This window comes from Antennarius striatus, chromosome 1 (genome assembly GCF_040054535.1).
Source record: "Antennarius striatus isolate MH-2024 chromosome 1, ASM4005453v1, whole genome shotgun sequence".
NCBI lineage: Eukaryota > Metazoa > Chordata > Actinopteri > Lophiiformes > Antennariidae > Antennarius > Antennarius striatus.
The window spans coordinates 17,099,025-17,125,289 of NC_090776.1; the positions used below are offsets into that span (position 1 = coordinate 17,099,025).

The 26,265-nt window shown below is 40.2% G+C and overlaps 1 protein-coding gene across 1 annotated transcript; it reads right to left on the bottom strand.

Annotated features, from left to right (window-relative positions):
- Positions 1-620: 620 nt before the first annotated feature.
- syt9a (synaptotagmin IXa) lies at positions 621-24,020 on the bottom strand. Its single transcript, XM_068317687.1, has 7 exons — positions 23,873-24,020; positions 12,188-12,683; positions 11,371-11,926; positions 4,003-4,123; positions 3,733-3,904; positions 3,433-3,562; positions 621-738 (listed from the first exon to the last, which is right to left on the bottom strand). Exons 1-7 carry the CDS (start codon positions 24,018-24,020, stop codon positions 670-672), a joined length of 1,692 nt encoding a protein of 563 aa, XP_068173788.1. The 3' UTR covers positions 621-669.
- Between the last annotated feature and the right edge of the window lie 2,245 nt (positions 24,021-26,265).

Genomic DNA, 26,265 nt, shown 5'->3' on the forward strand with positions numbered 1-26,265 from the left:
TGTTATTTCATAAATCTCTTTTCTTGAATGAATATATGAAAGAAAAATGTTACTTAAAAAAAAGTATAGCACTTGAACTGGCACAGATCAACAATTGTTGCTTTTTTCATGGAATAATATTTAATCAGAACATTAAACATATTTTTTCTTACAGATAGTTTGTTTAGAAATAAACCATCACTGTACACTACTGACAGAACAACACATAGGTCAACACATTCCAAAACCAGAAAAGGAAACAAACAACTAGAAGATATCTCACTGAACCATGACCTCATGCACCAATTCACCACCAAATAAAATAAAAAAAACAGTATGGCAGCTCAACTGGTTGTAAGTACATTGCCCAAATACAGACTCATTAAAACATATTAACAAGACTATGTAAAAAAAAACAGCAACTACTGTAGAAACCCAGGAATAGGACAGACTTAAAATGTCTGCATACACCTTGTCTTTTTCTCATGGAACATCATAGAAAACATATTTGCACTCATTCAACATGCAACTGATCCAGCTCAAGACAATTTGTGTCTTTCCATTCTAGCATATCAACATCTCCATTTTATCTTTCAGGAATACTCATGTGCTGTATTCCACAGCTGCTCTCCAAAGTTATGGCCGTAGTTTCAGCTTGATTGATGCCCTTATGTGAATCGTTGCTCAAGGCTACGGTGACGGAGGCGTCTTCAGAGAATTGCAGGATCCTCCTTGGCTACTACCTGTGGTACCCTGGTACTGTGGAGGAGAGCCACACAGAAACAATGAAGTGTTTGTCATCACATTAGAAGAAGAAGAATCACTTTATCAATCCCAAAACGCAAAAATCTATTTTCAATCACCATACAGAAATGTTATACATGCGCATATATATATATATATATATATATATATATATATATATATATACACACACACACAGGGGGAGGCAGAGTGAAGGGTCGCGCCCCAAATGAGCAGTTTGTGGGGGGATGGCACCTTGCTCAGGGGCGCCTGGGCAGTGGCCGGGGGGTGAGCTGACAACTCCCACTGTCAGCTCACACTCCGAGCGCGAATCGAACCACCGATGGCTGGGCAATGTCTGGTCTTAAGACGTCTGCTCTACCGCTGAGCCACTGCCGCCCCACATAAGAGAGGGATGTGTGAACTTGTCTCACAGTCATATAAACAGAAACCTTGTCATATTGAAGAAATCAGGAGTCAGATTCCTCAACTTCTGTGTTTGAACATCAAAAAAATATTCTAACCACCTACAGAGTTAAAGTAGGCAGTCAAACAGTGAACATCTCCCATTTCCCTTTTGCAGTAGACTGTGCTACTGTGACTGATATATTTGCCAACGGCAAGCAAACAGATGCATGATTTTGCACACAAAGTGACTTGCTCACTAAACAAATATGTAAAAGGCCTGTGCTTGACATGTGTGGGGATGTTAGGAGGATGACTCTTTGCAGTGTTGAGCGTAGCTGAGTAATGGTAGATTAAGGGTCTGTGAAGACAAAACGCCTTTTTGTTCAAATAAATCAGGAGGAGGTAAATAATGAATGCCTTTTTTCAAGGCACAAATGAAGATTTCAAATACTCCCATAGCCACAGAAGAACCATAACAAGCTCACTTTTTCTCTTTCTCTGCGTTTTCCAGGCACCGGCCTGTGATGTACACACAAATCCACTCAACATACTAATTTTTCCAGTCTTGCTGCACAGGTCAGCAATGATGTTAATGACCCTATGTCAGCTGTAGGCATGCTTGTGTTTCTAGTTTTAAATGAAAAAAAAAAAGATCCTGCACTATTTTCATTTGTTTTCATCTATCAAATATTTTTAATTTTTAATTTGATGTTTAGTATCCTGCAGCCAAATTCTCATGATGACTTATTTAAAAAATACTTCAATGAGTGCTTCACATCTTAATGAAAGAACAGTAATGATTCAGGTCAGTTCAATTGGATTCGTAAAGCGCCAGATCGTAAGAAAACTTTTTCTAAAGGGACTTTACATAGAGCAGTGAACGACCTGCTCTTATAGAACCCAACATGTCTCACTTGAGAAAGCACTTTGGCGATGGAGGCAAAGAAAAAACCTTTTAACAGACAGAACCCAAGACTCATAGAATGCATGTATCTACCTTATAATCAGTAATAAATGATTATTATTAATTCACAGCTCATAATCTTTTTTTAATGGAAGGTGTTGTTTGTACAAGTAGACCTCAACATACGAACATAATTGGTTCCAAGAGGTTGTACTTTAGTTGAATTTTTTTGTAAATCATTATTTATTAAATTTCAATCCATAATCGCTATTTGAGGTTACTTAAATGTCATTATTACTCTACATAAGAAGTATTATTCTCTAAGACTTACCAGAAACAATTACAGGACATAAAAACAACAAATAATGAATAAAATACAGATACAGGTTGTTTCGAATTAAGTCGTTTTCCATTAAACGTCAGTTTGTAACAAACTACCCAAAAAAATATATATAGATAAAAAAACAAAAACATGAAATAATTATGTGACTTTCACTTGAATCAAAACACTTCGCCACAAATATTGGACGCTTAAAATTACTAGAAAACCATTAAATGCACAAGATATCATATTACTGTATAATAAATAAAAATAAATTTATTATAATATCATATTAAAATACATACGCAGAGTTCCGATATCTGCATCACTAATGATTGATGCAATTGTTTTGAATTCAAATCAGTTTAAGGTGAGATTTTTCTCTTTATAATTTAATGTTTGAGGAGAGGGAGGAGAAGACCTTTCAAGCAAGTCTCGACCAGTTTTTTAAGCACATCCAACAACAACAATAACCAGAGTCAGCTATTGTTGTTGATGATCCACTCTTCAGTAATCCAGTATGTAGTGTGTAAGTTGCCTTTAGAGTGAAGGAAGAGGAGAAAGGGGAATTGTTGGTAAAAGGCAAGAATTTTTTATCAGAGTGATCATCACCACTACTACTAACATTGCTAGCCTTTGCTTTATCATTCATGATAAACAGGACAGTATCCAAGGTATGACGCCTGACACGCTGAGATACTCACAGAGACAACGACAAAGAAGAACAAGAATAGGGGGATTTGACTGTTGGAGCTGCATGAACGCAGTGGTGCTGCTTGGTAGGGGTTGTGACAGAAAGGTGAACTTCAGTACAATAGTCGAATTTGGCGGTGTGCATTTTTTTGTATCTCCAAATGTTCGTAAGTCAAATTTTCATAAGTTGAGGACTACCTGTCCTTGTTTTTATAATATTCAATCAGTAAATCTCTGTAATGCATTAGTTTGCCTTTAGTAACTTTAATTTTTACTTCATAATCAAAACTGTAAGAACTACCCAACAGAAACCAAACTGAAAAAAGTTTTTTTGTCCCAAATGTGGTGGTTAATGACACTCATCACAGTGAACTCATCTGACCTCAACTAGAGGATGCCAGTGGGCGACAGGTTTCCGTGGATATGTGAGCATTTCACTCCAGTGGTCTCGACCAAGACTGTCTGCATCGTTGCCAACCCGACACACACCGATCACCTCATTATGTCCTACACTGTAGACACAGGAGGGACAGAAATACATAATGTGGTCTTGACATGTCCCAAATTCCAAAATAATGATGCATTATATCTCAAGCTTGGAAAGAAAAGAACATTAACAAACTGAAAATTTCAAACTCTTCAAGTGACAGCTTATATATAAAGATTTGTGAAAGCTCCTCACCGGTCATAATCCATGACTGCAATCAAAAGGCTGATCTGCTCTATATTTTCTGTAGGAACGTCAAAGACAATGGCCTCATTGTAGACTGGGTTCAAAGTGTTCCTTTTTGTTGATGTCTTTCTCTTCTTCAGTCTGCGACCTTCACACATCAATGAGACCTTCACGTATGGATCTATGAAGATGAGACAAACAGAATACGAAAACATTCACATTTCAGGCAAAGTGTCTGTAGTGAGACTGTAATTTTGTTAGACAGTGTTAGCTTGTTACCAGATGCACCAGTGATGTCCATGGCTTTGAGGTTGCGAGCCTTTATCATCGTAATGGTTAATCTACCCGCAGTAGGTAAGTAACAGAGGGAAAACATCAGATCTCCAAGGTCCACATTATCCTGAAAGATAACACAAAATGTGTTTCCTCCAAGATGAACCCCAGGACACACACAATAACAACATACACTCTGGCCACAGTTTTTAATGAGGAACACAACGATTTTTATATATCCTAATTTGTTGGTCACAAAATCAATCACCTACTAGGTGGACAAACAACCCATCCATATTAGGTTGTGGACACTGGCAGCCTAAACCACCTCCATGGGGGAAATATTGATAAGGATTTAAAATAACGATTCTAATGATTTTCAGCAGTATGGTAAGTTACAGACAGTACAAACATGAGCAGTGTGTTCTGGATATGTGAAGGTCCAGAATGTCTAACGTAAAAAAATGTGATAAATGTCTAAACCAACATTATTCCTGATTTAACACAATGCTGAGAGTCTCAATTTCATTTTGATGGCATTCTCCTAGGGGTGGGATGCTCCTATCCTATCTGCTGTCCTTGGAAGATTGGTTCCAAATACAAGAACTCAATGATGCCTTCAATTGCAACCCCATAGACTCAAACAAAACTAACTCAGTACTTAATTTTAGATTTGCCAAAGATTGGACTTGAGACTTAATTGATTTTAGACCTTTTTGCAACACAACAATGACTCAGTCCCTTCTTTTCTTGTTTTGTAATTTTGTCTTTGCATAATCATTGATTTTGTAGAAATGTGGGTACAGAAATATTTTTTTTTTGCACCGAGAAACAAAAACATTTCTGAATATATTTGAACTTTTAATAAAAGTGTGTTTGGGAATTCTTTTTACATTAGCTTTTGTATTGTGCAAGATACATGGCAACAATGTATAGTGTGAATGTCAATGTGAGGTTACAGATTGCAACAAACTTAATAACCTTCCCTTTCAGCCCTTTTTTTGTGTGTTTCAGACAGTTTCAGATTTCAGATAAAAGCAAAAACACCGGTCTGGTTTGTCATTTCTGGGCTACTGCAGAAACATGATGGCTCATTAGGAAAAGTAGCTTCAATTTCATACAATAGTCCTAAGAGTAGAATACTGCAATGTTTGAGACTCCCACTCTAGACACCTCCATTGCCATGCAACTTAAGAAGGTCCTTTATCTGACTATTCAAAATATGGTATGAGGAACTGAATTTACAGGAAAGATTAACTGACAACCAATCCAGAAAAATATAATTCACATACCAGTGGAATCCTAGGACCATTACATGGTTCATGGTCCGTGGTGTTTGTGCACATTCAATATACAGGTGGAAAGATAAGAACATTTCAAATAGCCTGCAGCGCCTACAGGTATCATATCAGGCTACAAGTCTTTTGATGAGCAACAGTATGTATCACCGCTCCCAATTTGCACATATTGTACCTGTTTGTACCCGATAGTGTCCTAGCACAATAAAATCCAACACCATTAATCAAAGTGTCTGACAAAAAAGCATTTATGTAAGCACAAAAGTCTTTTGCGTATGAATGTGCATAAGATGATCAGTGTGAATTTAAAATAATGGACAAGATTTCTGGTTCCCATCACCACCTGTCACAAAACATTCTGTTGCAAGTGAGTGACACTGATTGATCATCGGTAATAAAGGGTCATGTTCACTGAAACTCATTGCAAAACAAGCAGACACTGAGTTCGCACGGAAACATCAATTCATTTGTCTGTATCAATATTCTTCATCTTAACTCTTGAACTGACATATATTCACTTCCTGTTCTCCTCTTCGCTAACTGGCAGATTTACTTGCCTTGAAAGTCAACCTGAGCTACCTTATGATTAATAGATAAAAACCTTTTGATACTCATGGTCCATTGATAGACAGCTCATTGCTAATCAGGTACATGTTAGAACACAAGTCAGAATCTTGATTCTTGTGATAAATTTATAAAGTATTATAAAAATTCAATACCTTTATTTGACAACATTCAACACCATTTTACCTTGTGCAAGTGAGTGAACATCTGAGATTTCATCCCCGCCTGGCTTTTCACTGTATCTGACAAGACCACTCTGGCTGCACATGCATACTTAAAAATGCATGTACTGGCTCATCTAATCTGTACAATTATCACTCCATACCTTTCCAACATCATTGCTGAGTGTATTTGAGAACTTTTAATGTGTTTGTTAATCTGTCAGCTGGTGCACATTGCCATGGTGAAGTTGTGGCGCTTATTAGAGGCTGAAGTCTATGTGAAAGTGAGTGGTAAAACATTATAATAAGCACAGGGAGAACTTTCACACATACACGCTTGTCACCCTGCTGCACCTCAAGTCAGTAATTTGTATATTAAATGCTTAAATGTGGTGTTAAGCAAACACACACACACACACACACACACATACAAGCACACACATACACACGCACACACGTACGCACACACACACTCAGTATGGATCACTGTTTTTGCATTCCTTTGCTGCGTTGTGTTCAAACATCCTCACCAAAATTGAGCCTATCAAAGTTTAATTTGTTAAGGAAGAATCAATAAACAAACATCAATTGCTTAACAAACCAAAATAAAAACAATGCATTCTTTTTCATTTTTCATGAAACATATCAAATTTTAGACAAAATTTCTTTTGTGTAATTTATGTCCGGAGCACCCTAAAATTATCAGGTAAAGACACAATGAACTAATATACGACCCAATGGTAAGAGCAACATCTTATTTTAACTGAAAAACCTGTATAGAATTTGAAAGTGGGGCACTGCTGCAGCCTTTGTGTGGATGCCAAGCCGTACTAAGAATGGCGTATACAGGACATGGCTCCTATTGAATCAACGACCATGCATCTAATTTTACATTACAGTGGTGAAAACCTTTTGTTTTCAGCATTTGGGCTGCAGATATACCACTTCTTTATCCTGATTTCAGGGCTGATACTCATTTGTTTCTAGTGAGAAACTGGTTGTTGCTGTGGAGTGGACTTTGAGTATCAGTCATTCAGGTTCCACATGCACAGTGATGTCTTCAATCCACTAGTAGCTTTTTCATGGAGAAATGCATCGGCTGCACACACACAGTGAAGTCATCTTATTCAACTTTCCAGGAGAGTATTAAATCAAACAAGAAAAACATTATTAATGCATATTTGTGTGCCTGCAGGTGGAAGACTGGCCCCAAAAACATCCAGTAGTTATTCTGGCTCCTGGTAATATGATAGTTCCCTGAAATTTTTCAGCTCTGAAACACCAAGGCTGTATGCTATTTGCATGCAGTAAGATCTCTACCCAACAATTCTTCTGTATTCCTTTCATGCAGCAAAGACATAATTTGTCTGATATTGTACATTCTGAGACTGCTGTGAAAATGTACATTTTATATCTAGGATGAAAATATCTACACCATTTATATACTGCTGCTTGGTTTTTATATTTTACTGTCTGGCACAGGGACCCTGCTTTACCTTCCTTCTTGTCACACATGTACAATTACCCATGGCTGCTTTAAAGCTACATCATTTTATTTGGCTTACCCAGATTTTTTCCATGTCCTTTTGGGATGTCGCTCCTACCATTCGGCAGAGTTTTGTTAGTTTGACCAAGGAGAGAATAGAATTGCTTTTATAATCTAAACTTTATTGCACTATATAGCATTTCTATCATACATTTAACAAGACAATTTACTATTTTAGGTGGATAGCCTCGGTGCAATTTTCAGAGAAAGAAAATATGTCAGTGATTTACTGGAATGCAAGCAGTCTGACAGAGCTCAGAGGTTTGGCTGTATCTAAAACCCTTGTGGTTTGAACGTGTTTTGAATAATTTTGGATAAATCCCACATTAGGAGAGATAATCAAGTTTTATTACATGAAACAGTGATTATAAATCAAATTGTTGGCAGTGTGTCACTAATGCAGTAAAATCTGAGCATGCCTGATGACCACAGTCATTTTTTGTTGGAGGCTGATGATTTGTCATCTGTTCCTTTCCATATATTTAATATTTTCTTTGAGTAAATACAAAATCTAAATCAAAAATCTAGATGATTGTATATCTCATTCCAAATTCACCACTAAAACAGGTTCAAAAGATGCCTTTTAGATGTGTCCCTGCTCATATACAATGTGGCGACCATTTGTCTACTGTAATAATATTCATACTTAGTAAATATGTAATGGAGCAATTACTGTCAATTAAACCATGAATGACAGTGAGAATTATATGAAGTCAACTTCAATGATTGAGTTAATGTGATACGATTCTGTCTTCTCAACAGCAGAAACACTTGTAATCGACTCTAAAAGTGGATCTTTAAAGAACAAACATTACCTAAATATTCATGATGGCTGCTTTTATTCTGGATAGACCAGTTGATCACAAAGGCACGTATACTGGATACTGAGGGACAAACCTCATTAACAGAAAATGCTGCAGTGCAGACACATTTTTTTGAATGTGTGCAGGAAACAAACCTGGAAGCCAACTGAACTGGAGACTGCTTTGCATATTGGACACACAAGAAACAGACCCATACATCTGCCCATTCAAATAGTTCCTTTCTACAACAAGTGCATAAGTTTTTTGCTGAGTAACTGCAATTGTATTTCAGCATTTCTTAAAAGCATTATTCCTAAAAGAAAACTACAAAACATGGATTTTCCTTGCGGCTCCTCTGAACATTGGTTCTCTCTCTCTTTCTGTGTGTGTGTGTGTGTGTGTGTGTGTGTGTGTGTGTGTGTGTGTGTGTGTGTGTGTGTGTGTGTGTGTGTGTGTGTGTGTGTAAACAGACACATGAAAATAGAAGTCGAGTTTAATCCAAGCTGTCTCTTGTATAAATTACAGTTTCCTGACAGTCTGATTGTGCCTGTCAGGTTTATTTATCAATGTCTAGCAAAATCTATTTAAGTAAAGCAAAACATTATAACAGACAAGAGTGAGGTCTGGGACCAAGATATTTTGATTTAAAAAGGCGAGTTTTCCTTCAAACAGCGAGGCCTCATTGTGATGAGGTTAACTGTGAGAAGCAATCCATGTAAAGAAAATTTAAGGGAGTCATTTTTTATTTTTTTTTTATTTTTTTAGCAAACAGAATCCTTTGTACATAACACCGAGTTCAGTATGCACTGATGTATTGTATAGGTGTGTATAAATTTGTCACATACACTTCATGTAACTTCAGTAAGACGAAACAGACAAATATATCTCTCCCAACTTATGTGGGGAGCTACATATAACAACCACTTTTCTAGTGACTTCACATAAGCTTTTAGGTCCCATATTATGCTCTTTTTACTTAATGTCATTCAGCTGACAGATGTCCCACTATACTGTATTAATGTGTGCACATGTCTGTATGTGTGAACGTACAGACATGCAGACCTTTTGCAGACCCATAAATATCTTGGCCTGTGACTAGACAACAAGCTGGACTGGACCAGCAACACGAGGCAGCTGTACAAGAAAGCACAGAGCAGGATGTACTTTCTGAGGAGGCTGAGGGCATTCAACATCTGCAGGAAGCTCCTGAGGATGTTCTATCAGTCTGTGGTCGCCAGCATCCTGTCGTTCGCTGTGGTGTGTTGGAGAGGGAGCGTGACCAAGGCGGATCTCTCCAGGATGGAGAAGCTGATCAGGCAAGTCAGCTCGGTGGTCAGGATGAAGCTGGACCCTCTGGCAACGGTGGCAGAGAAGAGAACATTGGACAAACTGCTGGACATCATGGACGATGTCAGCCACCCTCTGCACACCGTTACCAACAACCAGCGAAGCCTGAGAAGCTTGACCAGCCAGAGGCTGCGCCTCCCAACATGCAGGACAAACAGACTAAAGAACTCCTTCATCCCCCGAGCCATTAAACTACTCAACTCCTTTCTGGGGGAGGTGAAGAAGAAGAAAGTCCACACGAGAGCTGAAGGATGACATAGACAAAACAGCAAAAACTATACAAACACTATAGACATTTCACTCTACCCATACTTAACCAGGCCTGTTTATTTTTTATTTCTATGCCTATTTGTGATTTTCTATTTATATATTCTTGATAGGTTATTTATTGCTCTTTCTATTTGGTGTTGTACTACTTTCTATGCTGGTGCTTTCTGTGTGCTTTTTCTGTGTTTTGTCTACTTACTGTGTTGTGTGCGACGGAGAAATTAATCTCCCTGACGGAACCCTCCTTAAGGGATAAATAAAGTTATACTCTACTCTACGTATCCGTCCTACACCTCTTGTCTCTGACAAGGTTGGGAATGAGTGGTAAATTCTCCTCTTGATTTCTACCTGGACTATTTCACATGAAGGGTTTAGGTTAATTGAATGTAACCCTTGACGGGTGACAGTTAAGATCTATTAGGCTGGAAATAAAGGATGAAGCTGGTTATTAATGAGTTGTGTAGTAGCTTTGCATACACACAGCTCTCAGATCACTTACAAGAGCTAAAGCTGCTTTAGACAACAGTTCTGATTTAGTAGCGTCTTCATTTGCTATGAAACTGGTGATGTGTTCGCTATGACGCAGAAGATGCGCCTTATGTGGGGACACATATGCACACACACACACACACACACACACACACACACACACACACACACACACACACACACACACACACACACACACACACACACACACACACACACACACACACACACACACACACACACACACACACACACACACACACACACCTGCCTGAGGCGGAGCTAACTAGTCAGCCAAATGCAAGATTACTTCAGCAGCTTGTGAGGAACTTCCATTGTGTAGCTCTGAGCCAGGTCCTAGCCACACACTGCTACCTCAGCTTGAACACGAACTCCACCCCGGAGATGACCACACCCTTATCCAGGGAGAGGACATGTTAATTAATCTAATGTGGCTCAAGATATGTCAATCACTCTGTCAGTCACTCTCGTTACGTCAAGACGGGAGCTGTGAGCCAATAGATCTTTTATGAGGTTGTCCAGCCATAAATTCCAAAATATTCCAAATATTTATCAATACAGGAAGCATTTATTTCCCAGATTCTAGGGGTTGGTAGTGTTGAGCTGGACCACTATGTACATGTAGTGATCTGAAAAAAATTGTTTTCAAAATAGTAACCCTTCAAGTCAGCTTCATTCAAACAGAAAGGTCAGAGCTGGGGTTTAATATATGCTCAAATTGATACTTTATACTATTTATACTTTATGCTAATGTTGAAAAAAATTCTCAGCTGTAAAGGAAAGTGCAGTAAATCAGCTTGATGTAATAATTTCATACAGTCATGTGTAGATATAGCATCACAGGTCAAAGAAACATGACAATTTTAGTGCTTACTCACCGAGGAGATATATTGGATTTCCCTACAGAGTTTTGTCTCCCTGGGGAAATCTGCCAGATCCAGGAAGTTGTCCACAACCACTTGACCGATAATGTCATGACGTGAAAAACGGTCGAAGTCATAGACACTGAAGTGCAGCTTACGAGTGGGAAGCTCAGAGTATGCCACAGGAAACAGGAAGACTTCATCAAACACAGGATTTAACGTCTTGCGGTGCACCTTGGTCTGGTGCTTGGTCATTCGATCAGGGAGCAGGTAGATTTTAACATAAGGGTCAGAGGTACCAGAGAAATCCTTGGCTGGGAGGTCCTCTGCTTTATGGATTTTAACTATTAACTGTTCGACGTCACAGTCAAATTTCAGAATAAAGTGGAGGCGCCCACAAGCCCCATTTCTACGACTGCTTTCATCTCCCTCAAGAGAACGCTGTTTGTATAGCTCAGGTTTGAGGCGACCAAGGCCCAACCCCATTCCAGTGAGGGAGTCCTGCCTTTGGAACTGGGCCACATTGAAATCTGGGTTGGAAAGGTTCATGTGTCTCCGAATGGATCCTTGTCTGTGGGCGGTGAAAAATCAAGAACAAACATTAACAGACTTATTTTGAAGAGACCTGTTGTCATTTAATCCATTTAACCTAAACCCTTACCTAATTATAACACAGAATACCCAAAAGGATGTTTTGTTTCTAAAAATAAAACTAAGAAGCATGCAGAAGAGCAACAATTACATCAATCCAATTAACAACGGTGAATAAAAAAGTACATTCCTGAGGGAAAATCTGTAGTACTGACAAAGACAACAAAAATATTATACTGACCCAATGTCAACCATCGAGTGATCAGAGGGTGGGGGTTCAGTGGTCTGCCTCTGTATACGCGGATTTGTGTGAACTCCATTCCCTCGGCTTTTACTCTGGGCATCCAGTGGGATGTCTGGAGAAGTATGACTGATTTTCATAGCTGCTTCAGGTGCAGCCATGACCACCGGTGGGGGTGATTGGGGGGTCACTGGAGCCTCTGCAGGTACTGCAGACTCCATAGGAGTCGGTTCTCTGGCGATGGAGCATTGTGATGACTTACGACGATTGTGCGTCGGTGGATCTACTGCCGTGTAAACAGGCTGCCTGGGTGTGGGCTGTGAGGGCAAAGGGCTCAATGTGGGGTTGAGGTGCCCATGGGCTTCCTTGGTTGTGGGTGAAAGCCCACGCTCCCTCCATGGTATCCAGCAGAGCTTCCACGAAACAAAGAGGGATACCCCAAATAGGGCCAAGCCACAGGCAGTCACTACCAATGACAACAAACTGACTGATATATCTGTGAAGGAGACATAAGAGACAAGACAAGAAAAGAAATTAGGATCAATGGTGTCAACTAAAGCAGTTCTTGACAAATCATGCTGCCTGGCACCACTTATCAAGAGATTGACTGATTATAACATTTGAGTTGGCTTTGTGTGGGACTTTCTTGTCGTCTTTTTTTAATTGCTTCAAAGAATCCTTGACAACCTTAATTAGGATTAACTGCATTTATTTAATTATCATCTGGAGTCTCATATTTGCCTCCCAAGCGGATTATCATGTGGTATGGCGCCTGCACCGTTGCCTACTGCAAGACCCTGCAGCGCATTGTGAGAGCAGCTGAAAGGATCACTGGTGTCTCTCTCCCTTCCCTTACACACATTTATAACATCCGCCTCACTCCCAAAACCATCAGCTTTGCAGGTGACCCCACCCACCCCTCTCACAGCCTTTTCAGCCTGCTGCCATCAGGTAGGAGACTGCAGAGTCTGCGGGCCAGAACCAGCAGGCTCAAGGACAGTTTCTTTCACCAGGCGGTCAGGAGGCTCAACTCCCTCCCTGCTCTGCCCCCTGCCATAGCCTTGAATTCTACGCTCACACTGCCCTGCCCTCTCCCCAGCACCTGACTACCTATCTCTCCCTCCCCCCGTTAACTCAGGGACTGTGAACACGTCACTTCCCCTACGGGATTAAGGACTGTATAGAGATGTTTACCATCCCTTGTGTTTCGTCTTATACTTCGTGCTGTACTGTTTTACATACTGCCTGTGTTGTACTGCCTGTGTTGTACTGCCTGTGTTGTCCTGCCTGTGTTGTACTGCCTATGTTGTCCTGCCTGCGTGTCCTGCCTGTGTTGTACTGCCTGTGTTGCACTGCTTGTTGCGCTGCCTGTGTTGTACTGCTTGTTACTCTGCCTGTGTTGTCCTGCCTGTGTGTCCTGCCTGTGTTGTCCTGCCTGTGTTGTCCTGCCTGTGTGTCCTGCCTGTGTTGTACTGCCTGTTGTACTGTCTGTGTTGTACTGCCTGTTGTACTGTCTACCGTGGGTCAGAGAGGACTGCAATTTCATCTGTGCTGTATTTCTTGCATATATGGTACATTTGACAATAAAGCTGACTTTGACTTTGATTATATCACATACTGCAATTTTCATATATTTGCTGACAACACAGGAGGAGTCCATTGAAACAAAAGGTAGCAAATTGTTTTTGAGCACTTAACAATCTTTTGAAATTGGTTAAGATATTGGGTAAAGGTTATGTTTGGCTACTTTGAAATTGCAAGCTTTTTATCTTCAGTGTATGCTCACAAATGGGCATTATTGTATGAGTGAAAGATGTGGAGGGGACAATGATCAGCTTTATAGTGTAAACAGTGACAGGAAGCAGCCATTTGATTTATTTATCAAGCAGAAAGCTTTACAAACATGTTTTACCAGCTTGTTCCCTCTGCCATCATTGTCATTATAAGTTGTGATAAGCGGCGACAAGTATTGGCAGCATTATTGTTGTTATGTAGACATGTGTAATCCAACCATGCCTACCATGTCCTTTTTTATTCATTCAATCAGGCATATTCCAACAAAAATACTGTAGCTGTCATGCACAATGCACACTTGACTGTGGGCAATGTGGCACAAGATTTACATCACACACTGGTCTGTGTGAAGAACGGTTGGTTTTGAAGCATGACACAAAATATTCCTACAGTCAGTTTACACAACAACAAGATGTGAGAGACTCAATGGAAGGAGAGGTGAGGTGCGAACTGAAGGGATTCCTGAATCATCAGTGTTCACACCAAGAATGTGACTTTCCTTTAGAGAATCCTTATTTGAATATAAATAACAAACTGTTCAAACACAAAAATATGTGTTCCAATACAATAAAAATATTTCATATTGTTATGGTAAAGGTGGAAAGTATAACCATTGACAATTCACCTTTTAGATTTTGTTAAAAAAAAATATTTCACCATGTTGATACCATCTCTTCTGGTTTAATTATCAAAGACAAGTACAGTATGTTATACAGTGTCTTCCTCTTCATGAACTGCAAAGGTGAAACGATTAATGTAATCACTCAACAACAAATTAAGGGCATATGCAGCTTGAAAGCATCTCCAAAAATGTCAGCACTTCACATATTACGAGAGGGTAAAATACAACACACACATGCTTTTAGAAATTAATGATAACATGTTACATGCACATGTAATAATGATTGGGAGTTTCCAGAAAAAAGTGGGTTTTTTTGGTTTTTGGTTTTTATTAGAAGAATGCTACTGAATGTGCAACAGTAATTGATATGTTTCATGTAGGGGTTTTGGAATTTGGTCAACACATTCTGCAGCGAAGAGAAGAAATTAAGGAAAGACAGACTGACAATGACACAGAGTCAGAAGTTACCAGAGGAAAGTGTAGCTGAAAAACGTGGTAAGAAGTATCTTATCAACAGTGTATGTGATTATTCTTCTAATCCCAGCCTACTGATGGGCAGTGCGAGCTATGTGACATTCTTTTTATAGCTTATAAACATTCTCAATGTAGTAGCTCTGTTTTACTAATGTAATATTAATTAGATAACAGTTTTACTTGACCCATGTTGTTGTGAGTGCTATCAGTCTATAGAATAAAATTAGGCTACAGCTTGCCATCATAAAAAACAAACATTTCAAATTGTTCAGTGCTATTAATGTGAGAATAATGTGTAATTACACACTTCAAAAGTCCTATGAATGGCTTCAGTTTATACAAATGGAAATGAACTTCTAATTGAGTAATTTAACATTGTTAATGTAGACGCAAGAGGACACAAGCCAGTGTTTTATTGTGCCAGTCCCAAGCCCGGATAAATAAAGAGGGTTGTGTCAGGAAGGGCATAAAACTTTTGCCAAATCAAACATGAGAATCAAACCTATGACTTCCATACCAGTTCGGTCAAGGCCCCGGATAACAACGACCGCTATAGGTGCTGTTCACCTACAGGGTGCCGGTGTAAATTGGACTACTGTTGGTCGAAGAAAGAGAGGAGAAAAGTGTGTTTCTAGGAAGAGAGAGAAGAGGAACGCCAAGAGTATAGGACTGAGAGTAGGGACGTTGAATGTTGGAACTATGACAGGAAAAGGGAGAGAGTTGGTTGACATGATGCAGAGAAGGAAGGTAGACATACTGTGTGTCCAGGAAACCAGGTGGAAAGGTAGCAAGGCTAGAAGTTTAGGAGCAGGGTTCAAGTTGTTCTATCATGGTGTAGATAGGAAAGAAATGGAGTAGGAGTTATCTTGAAGGAGGAGTCTGTTAGGAATGTCCTGGAGGTATAAAGAGTGTCAGATAGACTGATGAGTCTGAAGCTAGAAATCGAAGGTGTGATGTTCAATGTTGTTAGTGGGTATGCTCCACAGGTAGGATGTGAGCTGGAGGAGAAGGAGAAATTGTGGTCGGACTTTGATGAAGTGATGCAAAGCATACCTAGAAGTGAGAGACTTGTCATTGGTGCAGACTTCAATGAACATGTTGGTGCAGGAAACAGGTGATGAGGAGGTGATGGGCAGGTTTGGTATCCAGGAGAGGAATGCAGAAGGACAGATGGTAGTTGACTTTGCACAAAGGATGGAAATGGCTATAGTGAATACTTTCTTCCAGAAGAGACAGGAACACAGGGTGACCTATAAGAGTAGAGGTAGGAGCACACAGGTAGACTACATCTTGTGTAGATAGATAGATAGATAGATAGATAGATAGATAGATAGATAGATAGATAGATAGATAGATAGATAGATAGATAGATAGATAGATAGATAGATAGATAGATAGATAGATAGATAGATAGATAGATAGATAGATTTAGATAGACACTTTAGACAGTGTGATCTGAAGAAGATCAGTGACTGCAAAGTAGTGGTAGGCGAGACTGTAGCCAAACAGCATAAGATGGTGGTGTGTAGGATGACTCTGGTGGTGAGGAAGATGAAGAGGACAAAGTCAGAGCAGAGGACAAAATGGTGGAAGCTGAAAAAGGAAGAGTGTTGCATAACTTTTAGGGAGGAGTTAAGACAAGCTCTGGGTGGTCAGGAGGTGCTTCCAGATGACTGGACAACTACAGCTAATGTGATCAGGGAGACAGGAAGGAGAGTACTAGGTGTGTCATCTGGAAGGAAAGTAGATAAGGGGACTTGGTGGTGGAATGAGGAGGTACAGGAGTGTATACAGAGAAAGAGGTTAGCTAAGAAGAAGTCGGACACTGAGAGGACTGAGTAGAGTACACAGGAGTACAGGGAGATACAGCATAAGGTGAAAGTAGAGGTAGCAAAGGCCAAACAATAGGCCTATGAAGACTTGTATGCTAGGTTGGACAGTAAAGAGGGAGAGACTGATATATACAGGTTGGCAAGACAGAGATGGGAAGGACATGCAGCAGGTTCGGGTGATTAAGGATAGGGATGGACGTGTACTGACAGGTGCTAGTAGTGTAATGGAAAGATGGAAAGAGTATTTCAAAGAGTTGATGAACGAGGAAAATGAGATAGAACAAAGACTAGAAAAGGTGGCTGTTGTGGACCAGGAAGTAGCAAAGATCAGTCAGGATGAAGTGAGGAGGGCATTGAAGAGGATGAGGAGTGGAAATACACTCGGTCCTGATGATATGCCTGTAGAGGTATAGACGTGTCTAGAAGAGGTGTCAGTTGAGTTTCTGACTGGGTTGTTCAACAGGATCTTAGATAGTTAGAACATGCCTGAGGAATGGAGGAGAAGTGTGCCGGTGCCCATTTTTAAGAACAAGAGAGACGTGCAGAGTTGTGGCAACTACAGAGGAATAAAGCTGATGAGCCATACAATGAAGTTATGGGAAAGAGTAGTTGAAGCTGGACTAAGGGCAGAAGTGAGCATTTGTGTGCAGCAGTATGGTTTCTTGCCAAAATAGAGTACTACTGATGCTACAGAGTACTACATCCTATCCATGATGGATAGGATCAGGGATGGGTACATCAGAGGGACAGCACATGTTAGAGGTTTTGGAGATAAAGTCAGAGAGGCCAGACTGAGATGGTTTGGACATGTCCAGAGGAGAGATAGTGAATATATTGGTAGAAGGATGCTGAGTTTTGAACTGCCACGCAGGAGGCCTAGAGGAAGACCAAAGAAGAGGTTTATGGATGTAGTGAAAGAGGACATGAAGGTAGTTGGTGTGAGAGAAGAGGTGAGAGAAGATGCAGACGACAGGGTTCAAGTTTCAAGTTTTCAATTTTATTTATTTTTATATAGCCCAGATTCACAAACAATGTCTCAAAGGGCTTTTCAATCTGCACATGGACAATATCCATCTGATCCTTGTGCACTGCGAGCAGTACGACCCTCACATCGGATAAGGAACAACTCCCCCAAAAACCCTTTTAACAGGGGGAAAAATGGATGGGAGAAACCTCAGGAAGACTGCAGAGGTGGGACCCCTCTTCCAGGAGTGGACAGACGAAGCAATAGATACCGCATGTACAGATTAACAACACAATAATAATAACAATTACAATAACAATAACAATAATAAATGTATTATTGATCCATCCAGTAGAGCGAGTCACCACCAGCCGATGAAGCACACAGAGGTCACCGATTGCCGAGGATCCACCACTCTGAGGACAAACCAAACAGTGCCTAAGTCATTGATCTCAAAATAGTTATAGTTTAAGATTACTCTGCCAAAACCCAAAAACCACAGCTGAAACAAATGAGGCAGAACCAGCACTCCCCTAGTGGATGGTGAAACAGGACCATTGTGCAGTTTGTGATATCGCCAGCCACGGAAGCTGACAGAGGTAGCCGATTGCCGATGATCCACCACACAAAGGCCTGAGAGAGAGAACAGGAGAAGGAGGGAGAGAGACAGAGAGAGCAGGGGCGAGAGTGGTGCTAGAGGGACCAGAATAGCAGAGGATTAATGGGAGGCAGGGGCCTAACTAAGAAATCCTATGGCTTGTCGGCAGGACTAGGCTAAACCTAAACATTGAGACATTGATGAAAGACATCTATGGATTCAGACTGTCTAATACCTATAGGGAGATTATTCCACAAGAAAGGGGCACGATAGGAGAAGGCCCACTGGTCAGCTGACTTCTTTTTAACTCTAGGAACACACAAGCGACCTGTATTCTGAGAGCGGAGAGCCCTAATCGGCGTGTAAGGTTTAACAAGATCAGACAGATAGGTTGGAGCAAGCCCATTAATGCTTTTGTACGTCAATAAGAGTACCTTAAAATCGGATCTAACATGAATCAGGAGCCAATGTAATGCAGCTAATACTGGGGTGATATGGTCAAATTTCCTAGTTTTAGTTAATATTCTTGCTGCTGTGTTCTGAACCATATGAGGGCCCTGGTACTAGACCGAGGCAACCCTGATAACAAAACATTACAATAATCAAGTCTAGAGGACACAAAGGCATGAATTAAAATTTCTGCATCAGCCATGGCTAGAGAGGACCTAATTTTGGAAATATTACGTAGATGAAAGAAGGCGATCTTTGTCGCCTCTTTAATATGCTTGTCAAAGGCAAGAGTTGAATCTAACGTTACTCCAAGATTTTTGACTGTTGAACTTTGGGTTATAAAACAGTTATCTACAGATATTGTTAGTTGTTGAAATTGGTTTCTATGTCGGGCAGGGCCAATGATTAACATCTCTGTTATGTCTGGGTTTAGGAGCAAGAAATTACTGGACATCCAACTATTCACGGCAGAAAGACAGGCCTCTAGTTTAATTAATTCAGGGTTGGATGGAGGCAACTGATTCGCTGTGGCAATCCCTGAAAGGAACAGCCGAAAGGAAAAGAAGAGAACATTGTTTAATTTTATTATAAGTATATCCTGGAGTGAAGTGTTGCCCAGTAAGGGTTGTTTGAAGCTAGTTTGAAAATATATTCTAATTTTAATTTTTGGCAAAACCTGTCTAAAAATAGTTTTTTCATTGTTCATTCACCAAATCCTCTATTTTAAGGTACACATTTGCTTTTCATTCAGTACATTTTGAGAAACGTATTACTCTTTGTGTAATGTCACACTAATCAACTTACATTCCCACATAACAGCTGCAATGTACAGTTTGATTTACTCAACTGAAATATAAACTTTCATCGAGGTAAATCTGCATTATGTGTGTGCTTTATTTTAATAACATCAGTTTTCTCAATTATGCTAACCATGTCCTTTATTGGCAAATCTCTTCTCTGTGTGAAGGCAGCAATATAGACTTGTGCCTAGGGGATGTGCAGACTGCATAACATGCTGTTAGTTGCCCACAGTAATAAAGTAAAAGGGCTTTGTGTCAGGGTTCATGTATATACAGCCAATGTTTATGCAATAAAGGAAAATAATTACATGAAATTTAATTAGTATGTAATCTGTTTTATTGCTTTAATCATTGTAATGAGTCAGAATGCCTGCTGATAAGGAAATAAAATTATCACAGTAAACATCAGATGGAACAGTAGCAGAGTAGGTGGTACCCACAGCAAGAAAGTTCTGGGTTCTAATCAACCTGAAGAAGTGGATTCCCTCCAGATTTTCTAGCTTCCTCATTCCACCAAACAACATGGCGTATATCAATCAATCTATAGGTGACACTAACTTCACCATTGGCATGAATAAGACTGTGACTGGCTAAGCATCATGTCAAGAAGATGGTCTTACACTGAGAACATTGAAGAACATACAGTATATATTTTATAAAACAATGTTCTTTGCACCACTGCGAAAACATGGTGCACGTAACAGTAGGTGTCATTATTGTGTAACTGACTGTTTCACTGAATGATGTTTTAATTATTTTGTTATAACACACACACACACACACACACACACACACACACACACACACACACACACACACACACACACACACACACACAAACACGCATAAACACGCTGTTGACATGAATCATTAATTGTTGAGTGCACAGACCAATGCATCAGCAATGACATGGGAAAGCATCAGATGGAGTCCAGAACTGTACTATAAAAATAACATCTCAAAGCTCCACTTTGGATTAAGTTTTGTTGTGGTTTAACACAGTGAAAGGACAACTTGAATTTCAAGAGAAGCAGAGAGACAGAGATGAAGGCTTTACTTGTCATGACACTCACCACAATGCCTGTAACAAATGCCAAGTTGTGCAGGGCGAGGTGTTGAAACACCTGGCATTCTTTGATAGACTGATATCCAAGTCTCATACAATAGCTGCTGCCACATTCATCTCTGTACGTCTTTATCTCTTTATGAACAGCAAAACAAAACTTTTAACTGAAGCATTACCAATGTCATCGACACCATTTTATATTAATTAACAAGTTAGATATGTTATCAATGCTCACTGGTCTGTCTTCAGCATCTTGGTTATCATTGGTTATCAGTCAGGTTATCATTGTTTAGCAGTTTTACAAGATACCCGACTCTAACTTGCCATGTAATATGGTGAAAACTATTCTGAGAAATTTGGGATAAGGACTTTGCATGAATTACTTTTATGTAACAAGAACTTTTATGAATTATGAATGATCCAGCATCTTTATTAATCTTTCCATTTAACAGAACCAAAGGAATACATGTCAAAATAAGTATTGAATGAGCTTACCCACAATATTTGTGCATTGTGCCTCGCTCTCTAATACAGGATGCCCTGTGTGTGTGGGCGCTGTCATAAGACCTCACACAGGGACCCAGACAAACTGTCGTGTCTGTGCTGAGACTTTGTATGTGTGATTTGGTGGAATAATGTGAAGAAATGGAAAGGACCCATCTGAGGACACAGCGAGCCTTGGCAGGTTGCCTGAAGAGTTGCTTGTTGGAGAAGAATATAGACATCTGGAAGGATTCAGTGACTACAGGGTGAACCAATTTTTAGTGCACAGAACTTTCAAAGGTGCTGGAGTGTAGGAGGATAGCAAGTGCTGAAAAAGCAATATTTGGAACCTCCACCTTGTGCAGCGTTATTTTCCTTCAGCATGCCGCTCTGTGAGTAAAAAATGTACAGTACTTACAATAATTCATTAGAATCACTTAATTTTCCTGAATCTACTGCCGTTAACATAGACAATACACAAAATGACATATTGCACTTAAGTGTGGCTCTGATTTATTGTAATCAGGCCCCTGAACACTGCTGGGTTCTGTCATCACAGGGTTCATCATCATAGTGTTGATGGTGAATGTCTATCTAAAGGGGTTGTGACTGTGGAAAAACAGTGCCAACTCTGTTTTTGACCATAGTTCTATATTTAATTGACAGATTGTCATCTAACAGTAATAAGGTCTCTAACAATTTACAGTCACATGAAATATTGGTGGGCGGCACGGTGGCGCAGTGGTTAGCGCTGCTGCCTCACAACACGGCGGACCCGGGTTCGAGTCCCGCTCTGTGCGGAGTTCGCATGCTCTCCCCGTGTCTCGTGGGTTTTCTCCGGGTTCTCCGGCTTCCTCCCACCTCCAAAAGCATGCGCTTCAGGTTGATTGGCCGGTCCCAAATTGACCATAGGAGTGTGTGTGTGTGTGAATGGTTGTTTGTTTGTTTCTATGTGGCCCCGCGGTACACTGGCGTCGTGCCCGGAGTGTCCCCCGCCTCACGCCCTGAGACTGCCAGGATAGGCACTGGCTACCCTGCGACCTGCGTTAGCGGATTGAGCGGGTTGGAAAATGAATGAATGAATGAAATATTGGTAGCTTTCAAGCAGGAAAATACAGAGATGCATTTCAACATGTTTTAGTTACTCAGTTTGTTGAGTACCCTAATAAGTATCAGAAAAAGAAATTGAGAAAAAAATTACTCTGATTCATATTGGAGGTCAACATACTGCTTGTTGTCCCAAAAGTTTGTAAAACACACCGAGCAAAGGTTTCATGTTCATGTTTATTCCTGCAAGAAGCAAATTGAATCCAACAACCCTGTCAGGAATTCCATGTTTGATAGTATGGAACATTTGATCACTGATCTATCGTAATCACACTTTCTTTGTCATTCAATTACATGTGCTGCCATCGTGGTGGATAATAAATGTCACCTAGAACTGCAGCTATAGGCAAGCAGTCCTGATTGCTAACTCATCAATAGCAACTCTTCTTACCACATGGAGAATAGTAGCCTAGACTGTGGGATGAAAAACAGTCCGTGAGATTATGAAATGATAAACCAGGAAGGGACCGCAAGAGGCAGGAGTGGGTATTCACAAAAGGCTTTCATGTGTTGAGTACGTGGGAGCACAATAAAAGGAGTTGGCATGTGGAGGAATGCAGTTACTGTGAACAGACTCCCCATACATTACTGTATCTCTATTTTTCTCTTAAGTCTACACACACAATCATGCACACACAAAAACCCACATGCACAACCCATTCCGATGAGTCTTGTTAGCCTTATTACTGGTAACTCTCTGGTTGAATCTCTATGGTCACTGATTTTTTGCTGCCCAGTTGTTTCATGCCTAAGGTTAGAATTAGATTTGACCTCAGTGTTAATATTGTTGATACAGTTTGATGTGCCATGATAGCAACTGCCACCAGCGAGCACAGGTGTGAAGGCAACTGGTCCAGGACTTAGAATAAGGCTGCGCACACTGGGCATTTGAGCATTATGCAAATATAATATGACTGGAGGGACCACGTGCCCTAAAAGCGCGTTCCACCTAGCAACGCCCCTGGCCCACACACCCAGTTTTATAGCATCTGCCACTCTATGCAGTCTGTCAAGCTGTCAGATCACATTAACGTAACATTTTGTACTTATTACATTATTTTTAAAAAGTAGTGTAGGTCGTCATGACGTCAATACAGTCTTGCGTTATTTCAATACTGAACTCAGCTAATACAACGCATTATGAACCCCCATAGAATTCAGAACTGGAAACTGTAAAAAAAATTTTTTACAACAGAATTAAGTGAAAATAAGCCGTCACTGCCATTTGGGTTCATTTTAATTGAAAGAGGAAGATCGTACGGTTAAACTCCGTAATCCGCGAGGTAATTTGTGAGCTAATTAAAATGTTGGAAGATGGTGCACCAAGGGTTATCTGCTCCGAAAGCAATCTAACGAATCGCTTGCCCACCCCCCACCCCCCACCCCCACACCCCCAACTGGGTTTAGGCGCAAAATCTTTAATGAAGTGCAGTTCTCTTGCACTCCAGTTCAATTAAATACGACCATTATACCAAGCGTGCAGATAACACCTCACCTGAATCTGTGTAGCGTGGCCTGGCAAGGTCTCGGAAATAGTAGATGAAATCCAGGCAGTGTTCATTGTGCACTTCCCCTTTCGAACAAAGATCTGACAGGAGTTCAAGTGCCTTTTGACAAATCTCGTCATCTCTGTCTCCAGGCATTTCCCACCAGCATCCTTATAAATGGAGGGTCTCTTGGGCACCACTACCACACCACTCCGATCGTCTGACAGTCACCTCTTACACGTTGTTCGGTTTCTAGAGTCAACCGCGCATCCAGCGGCACGCCTACCAACACCAATGAATCGACGGAGGCGCTCTGGAGAGAACGAAAAGACGCTCGTCCAAGTGGTCCAGAAAGCAAACCTTCCCCACATGTGGAACACAAAGAGTTTTTATGTAACATTCAGTCAAACAGCCCCCCTCATGCTGCAGCTCCGGCTGGAAGCCACCGGTTGAATCCACTCATCGCCAATGCGGCGCTGCGCGTTGTCCAAGGTGCTGAAATGTGCGCGCTTCGGAGCCGAACTCCACAATGAATCATTTCAGCAGGCGGTCCGTTGTCATCAAGTCTTTACAGCTTCCAGTGGTTTCACGCTCTGGGAAAAAGTTGAGTGGCATTTTATCGTTGCGTAAAGCTGGCTTTAAGAGCAGTACTACCTCCAGCAAAGGCCAATCACATTTCCACTACGACGGTGTGGTTTTACGTGCCAGCATGTGACCAATCACAGGTCGACACAATTTTTTTTTTCGTTTGATAAAATCTTTTTTTTTTCTTTTTTTTTAATATACAGCAAGGGAGATAGCAATGCTGTACTTAAATATAATGACAGGACGTTGGATATGTGAGGTTTAAAAAAAAAAAAAGAAAAGCATTTCAAGAAAACTCAATGAATCTGTCCACAGCTAAGGTCGTCGAAAAACACACACAGAGAGAGATAATGCTCAAAGTCCAATTCTGCGTCCTTTTTCCATCAACAGATCTTTCAGTAGCTGACAACTATAGTTTATAATGCATAGAATATTTCTGGCTTCAGGGGCGCTTATACAGTTGGGCAGAAAAATAGCTTGACCATGTGTCACCCACTCTAATTGAAAATAGGCAGTTGGTGTCATGCATTCACACAGGGTATGCTGCAGGGGCATTCATGTGGCTTTCACTGCGAAATAATTTATTTCCTGATGAGAAAGTTGTCACTAGATGGAATAGGTATGTATAGCAAGCATAGCACCATTGAAATACAGTATAGAAAGTTGAAAGAGAAGGACTACTGAGGAAACAGTGAAAAGAATATTTTTCTCATTTTAATAGTATAAATTTCTGTAGCAAATTCTATCCCTCTTGCATTTATAAAGCAAATTCAAAAGAGGAAATAAAGAAGTAGACACTATGAAAAACATGAAATGTAAATGAAACAGATAAATAGCAATGCTTTCGCTGTTATTTTCATTTGTGTTTCTTCAAGAACAAAAAGCTCAGTAATCGTCTAGCTGGAAGTTGAACAGAATATATAATACTTACCTCATCTTGCTGTCTGATGTCTTTCATATGGTGTGGTGTGCTATTACCGTGTAACAATTTGAGCCTTGCAGGTATCTCAGAAGACTTTGTCTTTGCACAGGACCATTTGGGAATATCATTAACATGCTATAAATGTAAGACTCACTTGTATTCTCTGAATGGTTAAGAAGGAAGGAGTTTTATGTTTGGAAAGACAGACAAGTGTTGTTATCAGGGATATAATGTGTGTTATGCTTGCATGGATGTACATATGAGTATGCGTCTGTGTGCCTGCATTAAAAAAATCACATAGCAAGTCAGCTTTCTTGGTGTCCATGGTAACTGTAAAAGACAGAAGGCACTCTTCACCCATTTATTCACCTCACCTAGAAAGATTGACAACCATTATCCTCCATATCTGCCATTAATGTGCTATCATTTTTTTCAATTCCCACTACTCCCTATTTTCTTTAAATCTTAGAGTCATTTGAAACCATTTCCCTTTTCCAGACATAAGCCTGTCAGTCTTGGACTCTACTGTCTAAGTGTTTTCTTAAAGGAAAATAAAGAAACTTTCTCCTACATTTACAACAACTTAACATTAATTCATTCTGCACAGAGGAGCTATTTTAATCAACAAACTAATCACCCACTGAATCAGTTAAACAATCAACTCTTTCATAGTTATGAAATTGAGGCATTAATTAGCACAGGCATTTGTTGGAATGGGGAGCAGCTCAGTTTAGGCTTGAATGAGCACAAAGTGCTGAGCTTTTGTAAAGTAAGAGTGTGACAATATCACAATGAGTTTCAGCAGTAAACAAAAATTGCCAACAGTGAGAATCAGCGTGAAAAATCACAACATTGTTCCATCATCAAAAGGTGATATGCATAGAATGAAAATGA